The sequence below is a fragment of the Cyprinodon tularosa genome, unplaced genomic scaffold, assembly GCF_016077235.1.
Source record: "Cyprinodon tularosa strain WSP-4 unplaced genomic scaffold, ASM1607723v1 ctg113, whole genome shotgun sequence".
Classification (NCBI taxonomy): Eukaryota; Metazoa; Chordata; class Actinopteri; order Cyprinodontiformes; family Cyprinodontidae; genus Cyprinodon; species Cyprinodon tularosa.
Window position 1 is genome coordinate 773682 of NW_024037926.1, and position 21011 is coordinate 794692.

General features: G+C 36.9%; 1 protein-coding gene across 6 annotated transcripts in view; it reads right to left on the reverse strand.

The window, feature by feature from the left end:
• Positions 1-21011, reverse strand: part of rgs3a (regulator of G protein signaling 3a) — a 154069-nt gene that overhangs the window by 55072 nt on the left and 77986 nt on the right. For 5 of the 6 annotated variants that reach the window (XM_038302063.1, XM_038302070.1, XM_038302079.1 and 2 more), the window contains one exon: positions 20026-20160. In XM_038302063.1, coding sequence (XP_038157991.1) covers positions 20026-20160 — 135 coding nt within the window. Of the gene's footprint in view, positions 1-7145; positions 7396-20025; positions 20161-21011 lie in introns of those variants that run through there. The other variant, XM_038302095.1, reaches the window with a different exon arrangement.

The following is a 21011-nucleotide window of genomic DNA, read 5'->3' on the forward strand; positions in this document are numbered from 1 at the left end:
AGTTAAGTCATGCCTAAAATATACATTTTTAAATGCATTTTAATGCTTTCTGTACTAAATCACTAATTACTACAGAAATCCAATTTGATTTGTGATTTAGATTTTTAAGATGAAAGAAAAAATACATCTATGGGAAAAAATGTGTATTAGATAATTATGAATATGTTAAATAATAAGAAACATATTTATTAGGCACAAAATATATTTTTTCATGCACATATTTGAATACACATAGAAATGCTTACATTTATAGACAGAAATATTGCAATTAGTTCCATATATAAACTTCTGCTTGTATTAACTGCTTAGATCTGAGCTGAAAATGTTATTTTCGAAAACTTTCTTTAGCATTTCAGTCTCTGCAGATTTATGTTCTTTTTATTTACGACTGTTTACATCTGAGGTTCTGAGGTGGACGAGCCTCATGTCAGTTCTGAGCAAATTAGGTCAAATTAGAATAACATTGTGTCAACTAGCGAAGATAAACTACAGATCCCTGACAATTACTGCTGGTTCCATAAATGCCATAAGAGCACAACCAAATGCTGAAGACCGCCGGACAGCAGGGGAAAATATTCCGATGTTAACATGTGCCAAGAGCTGGAGGTATGTTCCTCAGGTATGAATTGTGGCTCTATATCACAGCTCTACATCTATCTGGTCAATTTCAGTTTGTTCACGTTAATGACAAATCTTCCTCATGCTCAAGGGTTACCTGTGCACACGGATCAGTGCTAGGACCAGTTCCCTTTCCTATATATATTCTCCCAATCCGTAGAATTATTAGACAGCATGGAATTCATTTTTCAAAGACCACAGTCTTTGAAAAAGACTTCATTTGGATGGGATTCAACTGATCTCAGATGATAACAATACAAATCTTGGTGTTATTTTTGATCAAGAAGTGTCATTTTAATCCCACATCAAAGAGGTTTCTAAAATTTCCTTCTTTCATCTGCACAATATTGCAAAAATTTGAAATATCTTGTCGAGGGGTGATGCTTAGAAACTAGTCCATGCATATGTTACTTCAAGGCAGGCCTAATTCTTTACTATCAGGAAGTCCACAAACTGTAGTTAAAGGCCTTCAGCTGATCCAAAATGCTGCAGCCAGAGTTTTGATGAAAATTAAAAAGAGAGATCATATCTCTCCTATCCTAGCTTCTTTTCTTTGGCTTTCTATCAAATTAAGAATAGAATTTAAAATCCCCCTTCTCACATATAAAGCCTTAAATGGCCAAGCTCCATTGTATATCACACATATGATTGTTCCTTATGATCCTAACAGAGCACTTCGCTCTCAATCTGCAGGTTAACTAGTGGTTCCTAGAAGTTCTAAAAGTAGAATGGGAGGCAGATCTTTTAGTTTATCAGGCTTCTCTCCTGTGGAACCAACTACCAATTTCAGTCCGTGAGACAGACACCCTGTCTACTTTTAGGGGTAGGCTTAAGACTTTCCTTTTTAATAAAGCCTATAGTTAGACTGGCTCAAGTTACCCTGAGTTATCTCTATAGTTTTGCTACTGTATGCTTAGACTCCTGGAGGACATAGGGACCCCCATTTCATCATTATGCTTCATTCTCTCTCTATTCTCCCACTCTGCAGAATTTGTTAGTTTAATCTCTAACGTTATGCTCTTTCTCCTTTTTCTCAAAGTAGGTTTGCCTCGTCTGTTCCTGTTTGGCTGGGACACCATCCTGGACCGACATATCAGCTGTGCTGCTGCCATCAACATCTTTGTTTATACATGTTCGAGATCGGCCTGTTTTACAGTGTATTCCTTTGTCTCTGACTGTGACTAGCTCGATGTGCTCTCTTCGTCCTCTGACATGGCAGCTGGCTCAGAGCTTGTCTGCCTGGCTGTGTGTTTCCTGGACGGGGTCGCCTTTTACAGGTGCTTTTTGTATCTCTACTACTTTCTGTATGCCTGCTTCTGTCTCCTTGAACTCCAGTCAGCCTCTGCAGATGGCTGCTCACACTGAGCCTGGTTCTGCTGGAGGCTTCTTCCTGTTAAAAGGGAGTTTTTCCTCTCCACTGTCACTAAAAGCATGCTTAGTGTGAGGGATTGCCTTCGAGCCAATGAGTCGATCAACTAGTTTTACTTTAATACAAAACTTTGAATCAATTCGTCTGTATAATATCATAAACTGTAAAGTGCCTTGAGATTACATGTGTTTTGAATTGGTGTTATATAAATAAACTGAATTGAATTGGATTATATCAAAGCCTAGCCCAAAGCGGAGAGGAGGGTTAAGGCTCTGTGTTTTCAGGTTTCTACCTGTAACACAGCGAGGATTCAGTAATTTGCCAGAACATCTCAAACTCAAAGAAGTTGCATCATCGGCCTAACAGTGTCATGCAAATGTGGGGTGGGAGTACTTCCCCAATACTACAAAAAAAATATATAAAAAAATGATTTTATGAAACAAAATAAAGCCAAAAAGGAGTTAAACAAACTTTACAATTGTAAAGGAAAGCTCTATGTCTACATCTCTAAGCTTTCTCTCCCCTCTTCTCTCCTAAGAAGAGGTCACTCCCATATAAACACTTTAAATAACATTTTATGATTTTTATATATAAACTTACTATGAGACATGACAACAAAGTTGGACAGAAACTTTAATCATACTGAAACCCAGAGAAATGACTCGGGTTACAGAAGGCAGCACTTTCAAATGGGCTCACTTCTTCAGAAAGTCGGCCCAGAATACCAGTTAAAGAAGGATTTAGTGTCACACCCTGCCACATCATCAAACCTAACATAATTACACCGTAAACATTTGTAAATGAGGAGACTTCACTGAATCCAGCATATCAAGATATTTCACAGTGTTCTTAGATCAAGGACAGCCGGAATGCACAGTGACAGACCTATTTGCTAAGAATAATCCACTCTGTCTGTATGCTCCCATTTCACTCCAAAATCTTTGTTACGTACGTAATGAAGATGATCACTTTTTATCCTAATTCGATAAACTTCTTGAGAGAACATTAGCCTTAACACATAACAGGCAGGTAATATTAGAGTTTAACAGGCACAAACATGAATAATAAATATACTCCTATCAAAATAGAAATAACGAAACATTTGATTCGAACTTCATGAACATTACTATAAATATGTTGGGGTGCAAACAGGCCCCGTCTATGACCACTTAGATACAATCAGATTCAGTTTGACTCTGTAGATTCTACTTCATTAACCTAATTTTCAGATTCTGCCTCGGAAATTTTGACGGAAGAATAAACTAAAGGCCAGAACACAACAATTTCAATTTTGCCTCCAATCTGACAAAAAATCGAGTTGGACGAGGTCGTGGCGTTTAGCTCTCAGTGATAGTCAGTGGGGATGATGACTCGACACGATTTTACTCAATAGGGCTTGCAAAGCTCCCAATGAGATTAATCTTTTTTAGTCGGACTGAGCAGCAATTCAGCGGCAATATCATGATTCTGACAGGAAGAGATGCTGTTACAAAGTAAAACGCTTTTGCTTTGGGAGAAAATACAAAATAAAATCTGCTAAGAGTCAGTTTTCGAGTCGCACAGAGCATACACAGCAAGTAGGGTTGGGAATTGAAAAGATTTTCACGATTCCGATTCCCTTTTCGATTCTATGAAACGATTTGATTCTTTATCGATTCTTTTTTCGATTCCAATTTGGGGAAAAAAGGAGAACAAACAGTTTGATTATCAGCATCAACTTTGTTTACTTAACTATTGCACAATCTTACAAAATCAACAAGATCAAGATGTCCACAGGAAATGTGAAACTGGAGTAACATCTGCTTTTAAATGAAAAATGAATACAAGAACAAACTTAATAACCAACAATGTCTAATAACAAATGATGGGATAATAACCTATTTTAAATAACAAAAAATACTAATTATAAAACAGTAGTAGGGAAAATTAACAGTTCTTTGCAGAAAGATGAGCATATCTGCTTTTCTGGAAGGATACGGGATCTTTCAGGGCTTATGGTGTCTCCAGCCGTGGAGAACACCCTCTCAGATGGGGTGGAGGAAGCCTGCACACAGAGGTAGTTTTCAGCCAGTCCAGATAGCAAGGGCAGCGTATCTTGCTTGTTCCACCACCACAGTGTGGCGCTATCCCTGCAGGGGATGGAGGGCAAGCTTTTATAGAGCTGGATTTCCTGATCTACCCTCTGGGCTAAGGAAAGACGGGGCTTTGATTCACAAAGTGACCGCAGCACGTTGTCTTCCTCCTCTAATAGTTCTTCCAACTTGCGTAAATTGCGTAACTTGCGTAACTTACGTAACTTACGTAAAAAACGTGACGTAAGTCGTGCTCCCCAGAGCCGGCGCTCTAGGCTCTGGTGCTGCGGGAATCGAAAAAAGAATCGTTCAGTGAGCTGCTAAACGATGCCATGGAATCGGAAAATACGGAACCGGTTCTGAACAGGAACCGGTTTTCGATTCCCATCCCTAACAGCAAGTGGGACAGACTCGTGCAAAAAGAGTCAATGATTGAAACATATTAAAAAGAATACTTTACCCATGGACAGAAGTTCAGGGGGACAGAAAATGGATAAAGTAGTGATCCTCTTTAAGCCTCACAAAAAACAAAATAACGAGGGGCAGACAAAGCAGGTAAGCACAGCGTATCTCTCAGATCTTTGTGAAAAAAAAAAACTTTGATAAACTTCAGAGATCTCTCTTTTAGAATCACCTTTCTGCCTCAGTCAGCATATAAACCTTCCCACAGCATTTAATGCTGTGTTTTGTTTTTTCTTTAGACATAGATCTCATTATGTTTTTAATGTAGACATATGAACTTTCTCTGTCTGTTCTGCCCAGACTCGTTAAGTTGGGCCTTGCTTTATAGAATACGCCAGTGTTTTTTTACATTTTTTATAACTTTTCATAACCTGTCCAAGGTAAGTGTGGGAAATTGTTTTAATTTGTGTATAGCACAGTAACCTGACTCCGCCAGATGGATTTTCTCCGCATATCCATCTGGAAACCTTCTGTAGAAGTAATTTTGGTAAGGGGCGAAAACACTGGTTAGCTGATTGGCCTATGTTGGTGACAGAGGGCCAAATAAACCGATCAGATCAACGAAGCATATGACGTAACAGAGTGACGACGAAGAGGAGCCAATTGATAGATCAAACTCTTGCCAAAACCAGTCGGGAGAAGAGCAAAAACATATTTTCCTCTGAGAAAAGCCTCCAGAGCAGTGTTTTGCTCTTCTTTCAGTGAAGAAATACTGTGTAATTCCGATAAAACTTTCTCGATAGCCACGCTAATGCTAGTTTCACCGGCTGAAGCCGCCATGTTCTTTAGACTGAACTGTCCCGCTTCTCGTTGCGTCACACCTCAAACCGCTTCAAAGCCAACGCTGATTGGACGTTTGTTTGGTGAACGGCTCCAAATTTTCTTCAACGGAGAGTCCCCAGACTGATTAGCGACTGAAATCTTGAAAGCTTGCGAGATCAGGATGGTCTCACGAGGCTAATAGCACAGAGGCAGTATAGAGCCTCTCTATACGCAGTTAGTGTGACATGGAAAAATTCGGGTCAGAGATTAAAACGTCGGACTCAACTGGTGTGTTCTGGCCTTAATGAACGATATGGCTATTGTCATGGAGAGACCCTTTTTCTGGTTTTTGGTCATTTGATATTTGAAGTTATTCTATAGGGCACTTTAAATACATACAAATTTAACAGCCACATGGACTTTGAAATCTAATTCAGTCATTAAAAATTACACTGTAGGACACTAATTAAATTACTTAAATACCTTTTTGGAGACCACTAAGGATTTGGGGGGTTTCTGTTATATTATTGTCAAGTTTTCCATTTAGGCTTCATCTTTATTTGGTAAATAAACAAATAGTGGAAGAGGTCATGTTTTGTGCACTTGAGGTTTAAGTTGAAAATTAACAGCGGATTATTATTATTGTTTTTCCCCATCAGTTTGCTTTTAAACATCATGTGCAGCCAAACAACAATCATTTAGGTTTACAATAGCAATTATTGAGTTATTAAAGAGCCCAATAATGGAAAAAAATGTAATAGGTCAATAGTAATACTTTTTTGAGTTCTAGAATAAAAAAAATAAAAAAACACATCTGTCTGGAGATGTGTTTTATTTAATGAGATGAAAACAACTACTTGGCTAGGAGAGCTAAGCAGACCTATTCTAATATTTTAGAGCTAATTAAAAACAAATACAAAAAAACAGATAGTATAAGAAAGACAGTTAAGCCCAAAGATTACCCATTCCCCTACCCTTGCAGATTTATATGTATATATTTTCCCCTAATATCTAGATTCTGCATTGAAGCAATACAGCATCAACTGTTCTGACCGGCCCGGTCAGATTCTTGAATCAGGTAGAAAACATTTGGAGAGGGCGAAAGAAAACCGCAATGCCAAGGAGACATCCAGCCTAGAAGACCTGGAGCTCATACCCAAATATAAATTAAATACCACTGGGAAAATCCAAATAGGTGTGTCAGCAATCACAAAAGGGATTTGATTGCTGGAATATCTGGGGGGGGGGGGGGGATTGCATTCATAATTGAGAAAGAGAAGTGCAGCATTACTTTATTTAAATAAAAAGATATCAGTGATTATGAGCTCAGGACTAATAACTGGAGTGGTTAACTTAACCTCATGATATTTATTCTTTTATTTGTTCACTGAGACTTTCCCCACAAACAGAGACAGATATTGACATTTAAGAGGAGAATACACACATGCTCACACAGACACACTCCCATTGTGCTCTGGTCAAAAGCTGTCAATGACTAACAAAACTGTCAGGGTTTAACAACACAACAATTCAATAAGATTTACGGCAAGTCAGAGAAACACAACCATACGTTGTTTTTAACTCTCGATGTATAGTTCATGTGAAACTAACAAATTAATTAATTTGTTATTCTAAAAGTAGATTTCAAACATCAAGAATTGGAAATCTCTACCAATGATCTCTAATGACTGGCTTAGCCTGTTTTTACAGTAAGAATAAAGCACCCACTTTAATACAGCGAACAAAACCCAAAATTAACCACATGCACAAAATTTGATTGCCTTTTCAAAGCACCACAAGTCTCTGAACGAGCTTAAAGATTGATTGGTACTGCAGAATCCCCCAAAGATTGCAAATGTTACCTTAGACACTGGCATCTGGACAGGCAGCGCTGTTGCTCGTCTGACTGAGTGCATAAAAGTGTGTTATTATTGCTGTGTGTCCCAGTGCGCAACAAAGAAAAGCAGCGTTCATCCAAATACTGTCAGCAGCAGCACAACTAGATGCAGACTCCTTATCCTGTGATATTTTTTTTATTTCAGTGTTCTTCAAAAAAGAGTGAGCACTGCTTTCTCCTCCTTGTGTCTTGTTTCTTGTCAGTGTTGTTGCTGCAGTCCCAGCTTCTACCCCAGCTCAGTGATAATGTGCATGCCAACGTATGTGCAGAAAGACAGTGAGAAGGGAAAAGGTGGGAGGAAGGTGGGGGACTAAAAGAGGGATTTGGTTAAAAAAAAATAGAAAGACAGATGGAACCAGAGGGAGAAACAGAGTTGTGAGCATAGAAAGGAGGAGTTGCGAAAATGTGATGTATTAAAAAACCAAGAAGGTGGAAAAAGATCAAATACAACTAACTCTGCTGAGACCAAAGCAGCCTGTGTCCTCCATTCTCTCCCTCCCTCTTTCTCCCATTCTATCGCTTCCCCTTTCTTCCCCAACTCGCTATTTTTAGAACTTGCTCGGTCGTGAATCAAAGCCTCAATTTAAAACCTGTAAAGGAGCAGAATGGTTTGTCTTTGGTGCTTAATGACGTACAAGGAGTAACCTGCTCTGTTACGCTGACCATGCTTTGCACCTAAAAGGGAGCCACGCGATATCAGGCCTTATCTAATCATATCATGTGCTAATACAGTATATAAAGAGCTAACTAAACTGTCCTTCTAAATCCTGCTGGTTACACTCTCCAGAGTGCTTTCCATTTGAAGCCAAAGGTATGGCAGAGACAACAAGACTAGATGAGGCATAAAGTAATGAGTGACGTTTAAAAGGTTGAAGATCAACTTAAGGGAAGCTGAACTTTATTGTTTCCCCTTTTCTCTGCTTGCTCCTTTTTTATTGGTTGTTTAAATGTTTACATTTTAAAATGTCACAACTGCTATAAAATACTTGTATTAATCAAACAGTGTCTTTGGATCAAAGCAAGCCCATTAATGTCAGAATTAAATTCTTATCCCAGTTCCATTACATGCTTGGTGGAGCAGGCGTCATTTCTCACGTTGAAAAATGTGCATAATTGTACCTGAGAGGGATGGACTTCATGCTCTGCATTCCCTTCTTAGGAATGAGTCTGCGTGGCTCTTATCTACAGTACTTTCTGTGGAGATGCATTGCGGTTATGTAATTCAGTTTTGAATAGTTAAAAGGTGAGCTAAAATAAAGCCAAACATCATTTCATCATGAGAACGGCATTAATTCTTTATGCAATTTAGGGAAATAGTTCAACACAGCACACCACAATGCTTAACATAGCTCAGCATCGTTTATGTCTTTTGTTCTGTGTGTGAATGTCTGCATAAATATGAGAGAGAAGAAGTGCCAGCAGACAGAAGAAAGGGAAGGTAGTAAAACTCAGACTACTTTAGAATGAGAGGAGGAGAAAGATTCAGTGTTTTTTTCTGCATTCATTTAAAAGTTGCAACATGGATTTGGGGAATGATGTCACCTTCAAGCCGAGCCTGTGGGATCTGCTAACTTTTGTGAGGATGACTACTTTCAGTGACAGAGGAAGATGACAGTACATAGTTCTCCAACTTCAGATTCAAACTTAATGAGCTAGTTAACAAACAGTGATATAAATGTTTTAACAAATTGCCAACAGCTCATTTTCACACCTTTCAATACATATTAAATACAAAGGAAAAGGGGAATTAAACTTTTAAAAACAGAATTTCTAATTTCAGAAGATTTTCTAGAACAGGGATCACCACCTTGTACTGTTTTCAGATCAATAATCTGAAAACAGTACAACTCATCAGTGGGCTAAGATTGAAATTTTTATTTTATTCTGTTACCCTTCTTTTTTAAGTATTCATAGAGCACCTTATCATTTTAATCATTTAGAGTATTTAAGCATTTATTGATATTTCAAAATGACAGTATAATAAAGAAAATTAGGAGTTAAAAGAAACAATAAAAATATGTTTATTATGTATAAAGTTAAGGTGAATCCCTTCCTTCCTTCCTTCCTTCCTTCCTTCCTTCCTTCCTTCCTTCCTTCCTTCCTTCCTTCCTTCCTTCCTTCCTTCCTTCCTTCCTTCCTTCCTTCCTTCCTTCCTTCCTTCCTTCCTTCTAAACCATGCCTCCCCTCCTTCTTTCCTCTCTCCATCCTATCCCTTCCTTCCTTATAGAAATATGGTTATTATGTATGAAGCTAAGGTGATCGCTGATCCCTCCTGTTCATAGGTCAGTACTGGTAGCCCTTCCTGTGACTCAGTACCCATGAAGTAGCCCTCGACCTTACAAAGGTTGGTGACCCAGTCCTAGAATTTCTGACTTCTTTGAACAAATCAAATGCCTAATTTTCATAAAAATAAAACCTGCAAGGAAAATAAACAACATTACAAATCTCAGGCATGAGCTAACAAAAAAAGATAATATTTATTCTAAAAGTTCATTTTTTATATAATCTTTTATTTTATTTTATATATATTTTGCTTCTGATGTACTTCTTTAACATTTGCTTCAAATTTTCAATTGCAGAGAACATTTTCATATCACATTTTGGAAATAAAATATATTAGGATAAAGTAGTTTACATGTCATGGGTCTCAGTGTTGCACACTATATCTAGTTGGTCTTTTCTCCACCTTTCCCAGTAATGTTTATTCATTGGTTCCCTCCCCATCGTGGAAGATATACTCTGCCTCTACAGGTTTATTGTTTTAGATACAAAAACCCATAGAAAAGCAAATACACATATTATTGATTGATTTTGATCTATCAGACATTCCAGAAATGAAACACACATCTGCCCAATTCAAATGAGAGGGCTCTAAATTTGGATGTCAAGACCACACCCCAGAAATAGCATACAGCATGAATGGTGTGTGTCTGAGCATGGCCGTGTGAACAGAGGTGACAAGAAAAAGGAAGACGAATAGAATTCATCCATGTCTAATTAGAGACACCAGAGGGGAAACTGTCTCAGCGCAGTGAATCAACAAGAGCTGGAGAAACGTTAATTACCCGATATGTGCTGCTTTAGATGTTTACCATAATCAAATAACATTTAGATGTTGTGAATTCAAGACAGGCAGACGTGGTTTTGCAAAAAGGATAATAATAATAATAAAGTTGAATATACTTGGATTTATCAACTTATAAAAAGCAAACTAAACCAGATTCTTTATCAATTGATATTAAAAAGTACAAAATAAAGTCAAATCTGTAACTTGACCACATTCACAACTCTAGCATTTTGTAAATGATTTCCTACTGCTAAAAACTGAACTGTTTTCAAATCTAGTTCAGCAGTGATATTAGGGCTGCAACAAAGAATCGATAAAATCGATAAAAATCGACTTTTAAAAGCGTTGGCAACGAATTTAATCATCGATTAGTTGTGTCGCGCGATTAATGCGTCATCCGCCGCCGCCGTCATCCGGGGGAAGAAAAAAAAATATGGCGGAGCGAGTCAGCGCCGCAGTTGCAGTGTTGCCAACTCAGCGACTTTTCAGACCCCTCCAGCGACTATTTTTCAAAAAAGCGACTGGCGACAAATCTGGCGACTTTTTACGGTGTCACTGGCGGCTTTTGCCTGCCGTGGGGCGCCTCCCCCATCCCAACCCCTTTCTCCCTCTCCCACAGGAATCCCTCTCAGCGCGGCAGTCAGAGTCAGAGCCGCAGGATTTTAGTGAGGAGTTTACCCTCAGCGTCCAGACTGCAAATGAAGCGCGCATGCGCCGGGATTGACGGCGCAAATTGATCACAATAATTAAAATAGCCTGCGCTTTGTAAAGTGAAAAAAGTCGTAACATGCAACTTTTGTAAAAACAAATGACCATGGCACGGAAGCACCACTGTTATGACGCAGCACCTGAAAAGAAAACACGTTGGAGCCTTCAATGGCAGTGAAGAGAGCTGATCAGCAGGATGAGTAACCATGTTTGTTTCATTTTAAAGAGGGGAAACGTAACGTTAGTTTCTCAGGTAGCTCATCTGATGCTTTCCTTACCTTGTTAGTAGGTTACAGACAGTGATAAGGTTGGCTACTTATTTTACTTTTAATTTCATTTAAATTTGTTTAAGCAGCGTTTATATTTTCTTTATAAATAAATTAACTTGCAAATTATGAGGGCAAGGCTTTTAAAGTTTAAATCTTCTGGCAAAGATAAAGAAAAGAAGATCCTGCAATTTATGGAAGTAAAGCAGAACAAAATCCAGCAAGATCAGTAATATGTCAATTAATTATCTGCCACATTCCCATGTAAATATCAATGCAACGTTCATAAGTTACATACAGCTTATGAACGTTGCATTGATATTTGAAATATCAATGCAACGTTCATAAGCTGTATGTAACGCAATTTAGTTCTGTATGCACCCTGTGCATACAAAATGACAAATAAAGAAGTCTAAGTCTAAGTCTAAGTCTAAATATCTGTCTTTGGAGGATGTGTTTTTTTACCACCCCTAGTTCTCTCATTTTTATTCCAAATACAATTTATAATTAGAATCACAGGGCTATTTTTATCTCTATGGTTCAGTATTTTCTCAAGTAGCAACTTTAACTGCTATACTTTCCTGTCTTAAAAGGCAGAACTCTTCTAGTCTAAAAAAACTCATTTGTTGAAATGGGGGGACCTATTGTTTGAACCCCTTAGGGGCTTTAAAAAACAAAAATGCCTGTCTCTTTTTGCGCTTTATGAAACAAAGTAGCCTATATTTTGTGGATGTACAGCTACATTTCTCATGTAAGTTTGCGTAGTTTTTACACAAACATTTATTTTTTCATATTGCAGTTAATGAGCAACCTGTACTTGTGTGCTTGTTTGTTCTGTCTAAAATGTTTATTTTGGAATAAAGAGGTTAATATAAAAAAATTTTTTTGTCCGATTCATCGATTAATCGAAAAAATAATCGGCCGATTCATCGATTTTTAAAATAATCGTTAGTTGCAGCCCTAAGTGATATTTATTGATGTAGTTTCTAACATCAGTCTGGCAGCAGGAAAATATCAGTCAATAAGAGTCTACAGATGATCTTTCTAATGTCATTGTTTAGGTCTTAATGGTTGATTGATTTTGTTTCTATGACCTCGAAAACCTAGACATCCAGCCTGTTTACCAATGCTATATACATTCATCCCATTTGCTAGAAATGTAATGTAGCAAACCTAATATCTAAAAACCATTGTTTTATAATGTCGACTTTAAATATAGCTATTGGTTCAAAAGATTCAACACAATAAAAGAGACCATTGTTTTTCATACTTCCTTTTTAAATTCTAATGTATGGAATCTGATGTAAATTTTCTAAAATGCTGTAAATGTTGAAACAGCACTAATGGCAAACAGCTTAGCATGTGATATTGTAGTCCCAGTTTTCACAAAGCTGCTCAGTTTCAAATCTTGCTCTAATTATTCCTGTGAGAGTCTAATCCCCTCATGGTAAGAATCCAAACTCAGCCCCTGTTGTAAAACATTGGACTATTTCAATAAACTGAGAAAAGCTGTCAATTCTTGCTGAAAAATGCATTCAGAACTATATCATAAGCTACAGTAGTGGGGAGGAAGTGCTCGTCCCTAGGTAGCTATCTTTTTCTGTGCATGCACACATTCAGGTGTATAAGTGTTGTGAGCTATGATTTCAGCCAGAGATTAAAGCTCACCTTAAGAGAAAAACTGTCTACAAAGTAAGAAGAAAAAAAAATCTGCCAAAAATCGCAACATTGACAAAATGGCAAAATAAATCTTAAATGTAAAAAAAATATTCATACATCCCTTTCACTTACTTACATTTATATAACACTGAAACCCCCAGCCACTAGTTGGCAGCACACCACCAAAGATCATAGTAATCATCTGCTCTGCAGCAGAGGAACAACATGAGGTTTTCCAGAACTTAAAAAATGGCAATATATCATCATTTTTACTGTATTGCTATAGATATATAAATAAGGGTACATTTATTGTGATACATATTGAACAAAATTCGGTAGCAATTTCCTGACAATTCATATGCCTAAAAAAATGCATTTGAGGTGTAACTTCCTTAGAAACATCTACCGAAATATCAGTGGGGGTTTTCTTGTATTTCTTTAAGTCCAAGGTTTTAATTTACACCCTATTTAAATCACAAAAATGTTTTGCGTAAAATCAAACCTGTGTTCCAGAAGAAAAACAAAAACAAAAAAACAAACAGATCCATAAAAATGAATACAAAATACAGACACAAGCATAAAAAACCCAAATTAACATTCATGTTTACTGCAACTGTGAAACATGTGTTTCTACATTCTCGTTTTAAAAAAAAAGAAAAAATGTGTGGGGAGGTGAGGGGCAGCTGGTTAAAATCCTCTGTAGCATAAATAACATTTCATGTTTGCTGTATATGTATTCTGCTTTCTACAGATAAACAAATGAACAAATTGTCCCTGGCATGGGGTAAAGAAGGAATGTATTAAAATAAGTGCAAGATAGATGACATCATTAATTAATGAATTCATTCATTCATTTATTTATTCATCCACAAATCAAACTAAAGAAACCAAAGAACTCACTTAAGAGTTGTTTTGTGCCCCACTTATTGTGCTGTGGTAAGATACGTTTATCAACAGTTGCACATTCCCAAAAGCCATCATCTCAGTCACTAAGCTTCATGTGTTTCTGACTGAAAACTTACATTCCTGGCAATGTGACAAGTTAGGATGGAAGGAAATATACTTCATCGTTACACTGAGCGTGTCAACAGAAAGAGAACTCGAAAAGGCCCATTTTCAGTCGTCAAAGTTTATCCCAACATAAATGCTTGAATATAACCATGTCTGCAGTAAAAGCAGATTCTCATAAATGTTAAATGAGTAGAAGACTGCCGAACTGTTCATCAGCAGCTGCAGTCATCTTTCTTCGTTTTTCATACATTTGTACTGATTGTGCTCAAGCAGAGAAATATACAAGTTCTCGGCTTGAAATAGTTTGTCCTGACTCAAATAAGGAGTATCATTATCATGAATGAAATGGTGACTGCATGAGCAGTTAAGTCCTGTGCCTCTCAAAGCAGGGAGTCGTGTTTAGATTCATATCTTGTGGGGACATTTGCCAGGAATATGCTACATTGTCAGGACTTCAGATACTTCAATGAGACAAAGGCTTTCCTGTCGGACTGGGGGTTAGGTTTAGGACCAATGTGTGAAGTCAGTGTAGGTTAGGTTTAGGGCTAAGTATATGCTGGTAATGGTTAGAGTTGGGGTAAGTAACTGAGTTAGGCCATACAAATGAATGGAAATCAATGCAAATCCCCCGCCCCCCTAAAATAGACAAACAAAATGTGTGTGTGTGGGAGGGGGTGTGTGAGCAGCTGCGCAAATTTATTTTTCCAGCATCTTAGTTGCTGATGACGATAATATACTGGAAGCTTTTCAGTGGAGGAGCTCTGAGATTTCTAATGGCTTTAATGCATCTCCATCAGTCCAATGGGCTACATTTTTCTGGGTTTTATTTTCATTTTATATAAACAAAAGTGAATGCCTGATTTAAAAGTATTAGATTACATCAGTTTAGATTTCTTAATATTAAAATTAGATTAGACATTTTTCATGCGTCTTATGTGAGTTTCTATACAAGCAAAGCTACATGACATATGAGATTTGGGCATAAAATACCATCACTCTGAAAAATGAGGTCACAATAGGAGGGAGATATGTCTACTAGCTTTATCTGGTGGTGATATCTGGTTTAAGGATGCAGATCTTAACTAATTAGATATCAACCTATTATAATAACTGGAGAAGATTCGATCTTCACCTTAGAAATACAGATTATTCTAAATTTCCAAATTTAGGAACTTTCTCCACACAAAGACCCCTCTTGCATTTAGTTTAATAATCTACAAGATATTAGACCAAGTATTGATTTAGTTTTCATATTTGGAAACAGAGTAATGATCAGAATTGTTCCTTTTAGGTGGAAAATACTTACTGTTTGGCCATTGATGGTATAAATATAGATATAAATAAAAACATAAGATGTCGTTAGATGTGGGTGTGTGTGTGCATGGTTGACTGCTCTGTGTTGCACTGTGACAGACTGGTGACCTGGCCAGGGTGCACCCCGCCTAATGTCCATAGACTGGAGATAGAGACCGACCCCACCATGACACTGATGGAATAAATGGGAGAAGATGGATGGATAAAAAAAGATAATTTCGATAAAACAGGTTGGATGATAAAACATGCCTAATCTTCTCATTAATGAATTACAAAGTTAATTTAAAAATCCTCTAATTTCTGGATAATTTATCAATATATCATCATAATACAATTTCATACCTAAACAACACCCATCTGACTTCCACTAAATCTTGGCTCATATTTTGCTTCATATTGACTTTTTTTTTTTCTTTAAGTCAGGCTATAAATATAAGAGAAACAGTATCTGAGATATTAAATTTGCAGTAAAGTCAATAAAACAATGCTTTTGCTTGATGTAGGTCTAAGAAAAGCAACACACTAAAATACCCTTCCGTTCCAACTCTAAACACGACAAGAAGATTTCGGACCACTCCACTATAAAGAAGTGCAGAAGTCCATTTTTTTCTGTAAAGACCCTTTGAAACTGTTTGGGGACTTGAAAAAATAGGGCAGCAGCTGACATCAGCACTATGAAGAAATAAGCCTATTTGCTGAAATAAACAGGAACGAGTCAGAGTGGATTTGGATTCTATGATGTATGTTTCCTTAAGAAAGTCTTCTACTTTCCCTGCACAGTAGAAAACGACTCTTAAGAGAGGTGCATACTTCAGCTAAGTGTGAATTTGCACAGCTTTGTGTGTGAAGGGAAGAAAAAAAGGTTTCTGACACAAGGGTTATGTGACAGAGTGTAATTTTATAAAGCTGTTTTGCAGCACTTCTAGAACACCGGCAGGAAAATGCCTTTTGCATGAAATATATAACTGATTCAGGTTAAAAAATAGGTTTTAGTTTTGACACAATGGTAACACTGAATATGTAACTTAATAACTTGATGTGATAAAGGAATAATCACTTAGTCTACTGCAGGGATAGGAAGCCTTTTAGTTTATGGCTTTGCAATCATCTGGTAACACAAAGGAACACACATTATTTCATGTTTCTATTTTGATGCACGTTAGTTTTTTTGGCCTTTTTACCTAGATTGTCTCTGCTGAAGGATCTGACCCATATGTATGCCCACATCTATCTATGGGACCGTGTCCTCATTTCCTTTGCAAAAATTAAACCACCCCAAAGGAACATGGAGGGCACACAAGGAGCTTTTTCTTTCTCATATTCTTTACTTGACAAACTGATTTGCATATTATTAAACATAGTTGAAGGTGACTAAACACAAACTATTTGCCTCTAAGGTACTCTGGAGAAAAGCAATCAAAAGTGAACTCATTTTTAAAAGTAAAGTGCTATGATTAAAACATGCATTTCATTGCCTACAGGAGGCTTTTAGATTTTCATTCACAGCGATGAGAGATTACAAGAAAAAGGTCCAAAAAGGGTAAAGAGACCATAAAAAAAAAGTAAAAAAAAAAAAAAAATGAACCCCCTAGAAGGCTCTTAACTTAACATAACAACATTGGTCTGGTATGTTTTCATAACGTGGCTATATGAATCCAGGCGAGCTAAAAACTAGACTTTCATTTGAAGACTTAATTGAATAGGATTTGTATTCTATTTACCGTATTGGTTTATTTTAAAGTTAATTATGCTTAGAAATGTATCTATATCTTTTAAACCATGTGAAGGAAGTGTGACCAAGATAAATGGTTTTCTTTTACTCTGTATGTCCCTACAGTTGTTTATAACAAAACCACAGTAAGAAATCTCACCACATTTGAAGAATCTAACTCTCATTTTTCTCACTGTACACTTTCGCATCTCACAGATGATTATGACTCCCCTGTTAGCCAATATCATGAATCCAAGCGTACAGAAAAAACAAAGTTGAGTGTGAAAGCAATAATTATGCTGTTAGGTATTCTTCCATTTTTACTGCAGCACTGCAGGATAAATTGCATCTGTATTTTGGAGTTAATCAAAATCATCCGAATTTCTATAGAAATACAAATGGCTTTGTGACTCTTCCATTAGTTTTAACTCTGCTTTGGAGATGCAAACTCCATCAGTGTTTTCATTCGCATAACAGGAAGAAAGGGTGTGTCTATGCAAAGCACCGTGGACTATTAGATGCGTGATATACTGTACAACTTTTAAATGCAGTCATGTTTATTTGAGTGTAGTCAGAAGAAATGTTGCACAAGAGAATCTAGAAAGTATCTTCCACTTGATCAACGACTAACATCAGGCACTTTATCACAACAATTTATCTGGGCCTCAAGAGCCAAACAGGCATATCTTAAAGTAGAGCCATAATTTCTTTTAAAGTGTCAAATTTGTACAAGTCAGTTATGGTAAATAAATATAAAAACTGTCATTGATACAGCAGAAACCAAGCCTTTAAAATAACCGATGATGCCAAAGTGGCCCAACATAAAAATGAGTTTGAGGCCCCTGGTCTAACTTGCTGGGCTGCAGCTATTGTAAAATTATATAATATATCACATTAGCCTACAGTCTGAAACACTCAACACAATCCTTGCTCTAGTGACCAACCTGTAAACACAAATATGGCACCTCCTCCCAGCTTTCTGCTTCTATCTTCACTTTCATTTTCTGTTGGACTCAACACTAAAAGACAGTAGATCCTAATTATTGTTTCATCTCATTTAGACTCATTTGTATCTGTTAAAGGCAACACATTTATGTTGTCTGGTAGGAGTCTGACACTCCAGGGCATTGGGTCCTGCAATACTTTTCTAATATGTTCCATCAGAAGCGTCAACACATCTAATAAAATTGTCTACAGCTGAAGTCCAGTAATCTGTTCTTTCTCTAAGCACCTCAGCATGACATGTCCCTGTGTTAAAGGGGCAAACGCAAGCACATTAATCAAAGTGATGCTTCGCTGCACTCCTAATGTGTGTTGGCCTAAAGAAAGGTTAATTGTTTAGTCAAGTGAATAAAAAACTAATCTATATTACTTATGAAATATATTAAGAGCGACACTATAATATTTGGCCTTCCTACCTAAAGAAACAGAAAACAAACTAATAAAATAAACTTTCTTCTGTAACTGTGATTCCCCACAGAACCACTGGATCAATTTGAATAATAAAACAGGAAAAAGTTAAATATGGACGGTTTTTATAGCAAATTTAAAACATAAGGAGGTTTGACAACAGTACGGTAAAAAAAAAAAAAAAAAAATCAAACACTTTTGATATGTGTTTTAGCATTATGTAGTTAGTGATTAAAGTGTAATGTTGAACAATGCTGCCTGTGGTTTGTTCTGTTTTGTTTTTTTTAGGTTCACGTAACTAATGGAAAATATGAGGATGCACATCGAAACAATGCAACATATGCATCCAATGACATCCATTGATAATGAATATATTCCGAAACACTCAAACACATCCACTGAGAAAGAATCTGTATCAATTGGAAACATATTTAAAAAAATATGTCTTTATAAAATAATTTAAAGTGCAGAAACTCAGATGCATGTGCAAATATATATTGAGAGAGAGCTGAATAAACACAAAAGCAAGCAAAGAAAAATGGATGAAAGATTGCCGGCTTGTCCTTCTTTTTTTCTTCCTCTCTTTAATACGCTGATGAAATGAAGTCCTAATGTAAAACAGGTGGGTTATTCATTACTTTTATTCACCTTTCAGCTAGCCTCAAATGAGCGGGGAGAGAATGGGATATCTACCTCGCTCATTAAATATAAAAGAGGAAGGGATTTGAAGAAAGAGAAAAGGGTTTTAGAATTAAAATGAACAAGAAATATGAATAAAGTTTGTTAAATTACATTTAATCTTGTCAGATTACATTCAAACTAATTTACATAACTCGTAAAATAAAAGCTGTCTACAGAAAAATATATAAAAAAATCACTTTGAGCATAATTCCTAAGGTAAGGCTTCAATAACTGACTGGATAGGTGGGATTCTGTCTAAGCTCCTGAAAAGTCTAAACTCACAGAGCAAATTCAAAGGTGCACTCTTGGTTTGACATTTAGAACAATTTAATATATTTTAAATCAGTTCAAAGTAAAAACAGAAGTCCAAACTAATTTAAAGTCAAAATTCTTATGCAGCTCTAAGCAAAGCTGGGCTAATGCTGACTTCTCCCTGAGAAAAGCTGAAGTTTAGAAAAAAATAGACTTAATTTGAAAGAAAACATAATGTAGCTTGATTACTTTCACATGTATATTTTTGGCCAAATGCATTAATTGAAAGTATACAGTAACTGGTTGCCATTAACGTAGAACTTTGTGCAATATAACTAGCTGGGTAGCTCTTTTCCTGATCTATTATCGCCTTGGAAAGAAAAAAAACATTCAACAAAGTAAACCCTGACATTTCATATGATCTTTTATTATAAACACAGCATTGAATCTATCTCAAAATAATGTGATCTTACCAGCTGACCACAATTAAAGCAGAAAATTTTTCATCATTTCAGCTAAATAAAAGAAAAGTCCTAAAGAAATGTGTGCAGTGCTGTTTATAACCGGAAAAACTGCTTGCAAGTGTGTAATGTTTCAGACCGTATATGCTTGGAAGCATGTGATGTTCACAAGGCATCTGTGATAGTAGGGGCGGTAGGAGAAAATATATGCATTCCCATGTGTTCATCTATTTCCTGATTCATCTTTGGAAATTGGAAATGCTCCTGGATGTGCACACGTCTGTGCCAGTGTCAGTGCATCCTACCTGTTCAAAGTGCGGAACGGCGGGCTCCCTTCTGTGAAGCTGGAGCTGCTTGTCAATGTTGTCCTTCAGGCACTGACACACGCGGCGCTTCTGGTCCGCTGAATAGGCTTCTAGGCTGAGCAGACAGTCACACTTCTAGAGACAGATGGGGGGAGAGGGGAGGGGAGAAAGGCAGAAAGTGGGGGTTAGGAGGAGAAAAGATAGCAGGTAATTAGAGATCTCATCTTGGAGAAATAAAGACAAAGCTGGGTTTCTGTTTCTTAATGCGAAAGAAAGGCAAAGTGCTCACTTATAGTCCATTTGATGAGGAGGACACAAAATAATTCATGTGTTTAGTTATAAGTGTAGTAAAAATTATTTTACAAGCTTGTTGTTGAAGCTCCACATTTATTTTCATAATTTTATCTTGGCTCCACATTCAGCTGTTATCCCAACATTGTTTCTTTCTGCCTTGAACAGTCAAATGCTCACTTTAAGGAAATTTAATAATGGCTTGCTTCTGCTTCAAGCAGAATTTGATATGCTGACGGACGGACTGCGTAAGCAGACTCTGGATGGCAACCACTGAAAGTGAACAAATCGATAGATCCCTTGGAAGTACATGAGAAAGAACATCTGACAACCAATGCTAAACTATCTAGGACGGGGCAGAGGCTGGTTTAAGGGCTTTTCACACAAGAGGACAAAAATACCTCAATATAATTATTAAAAAACCTCCTCAAACTTTGACTCTCACCAGCGGGCATGAATTACAAAATGGGACCTGGAAAAAAATGTACTTTTAGTGTGGACGTTTTTTCCCCCCCCCATTTTCTCATTACAGTGACAGTTATGTTTGTACCTCATTTTGATAGTTAATTTTGCCTAACTAAAACTACAATACTTTTACCTTATTTGGATTATATTTAATGCTGGTGAAGATTCTCAGTCATCCAGGTCATAGTCCTTGCAAAAAAGGGTTAAAAACAAACCACTGAACTTTGTTT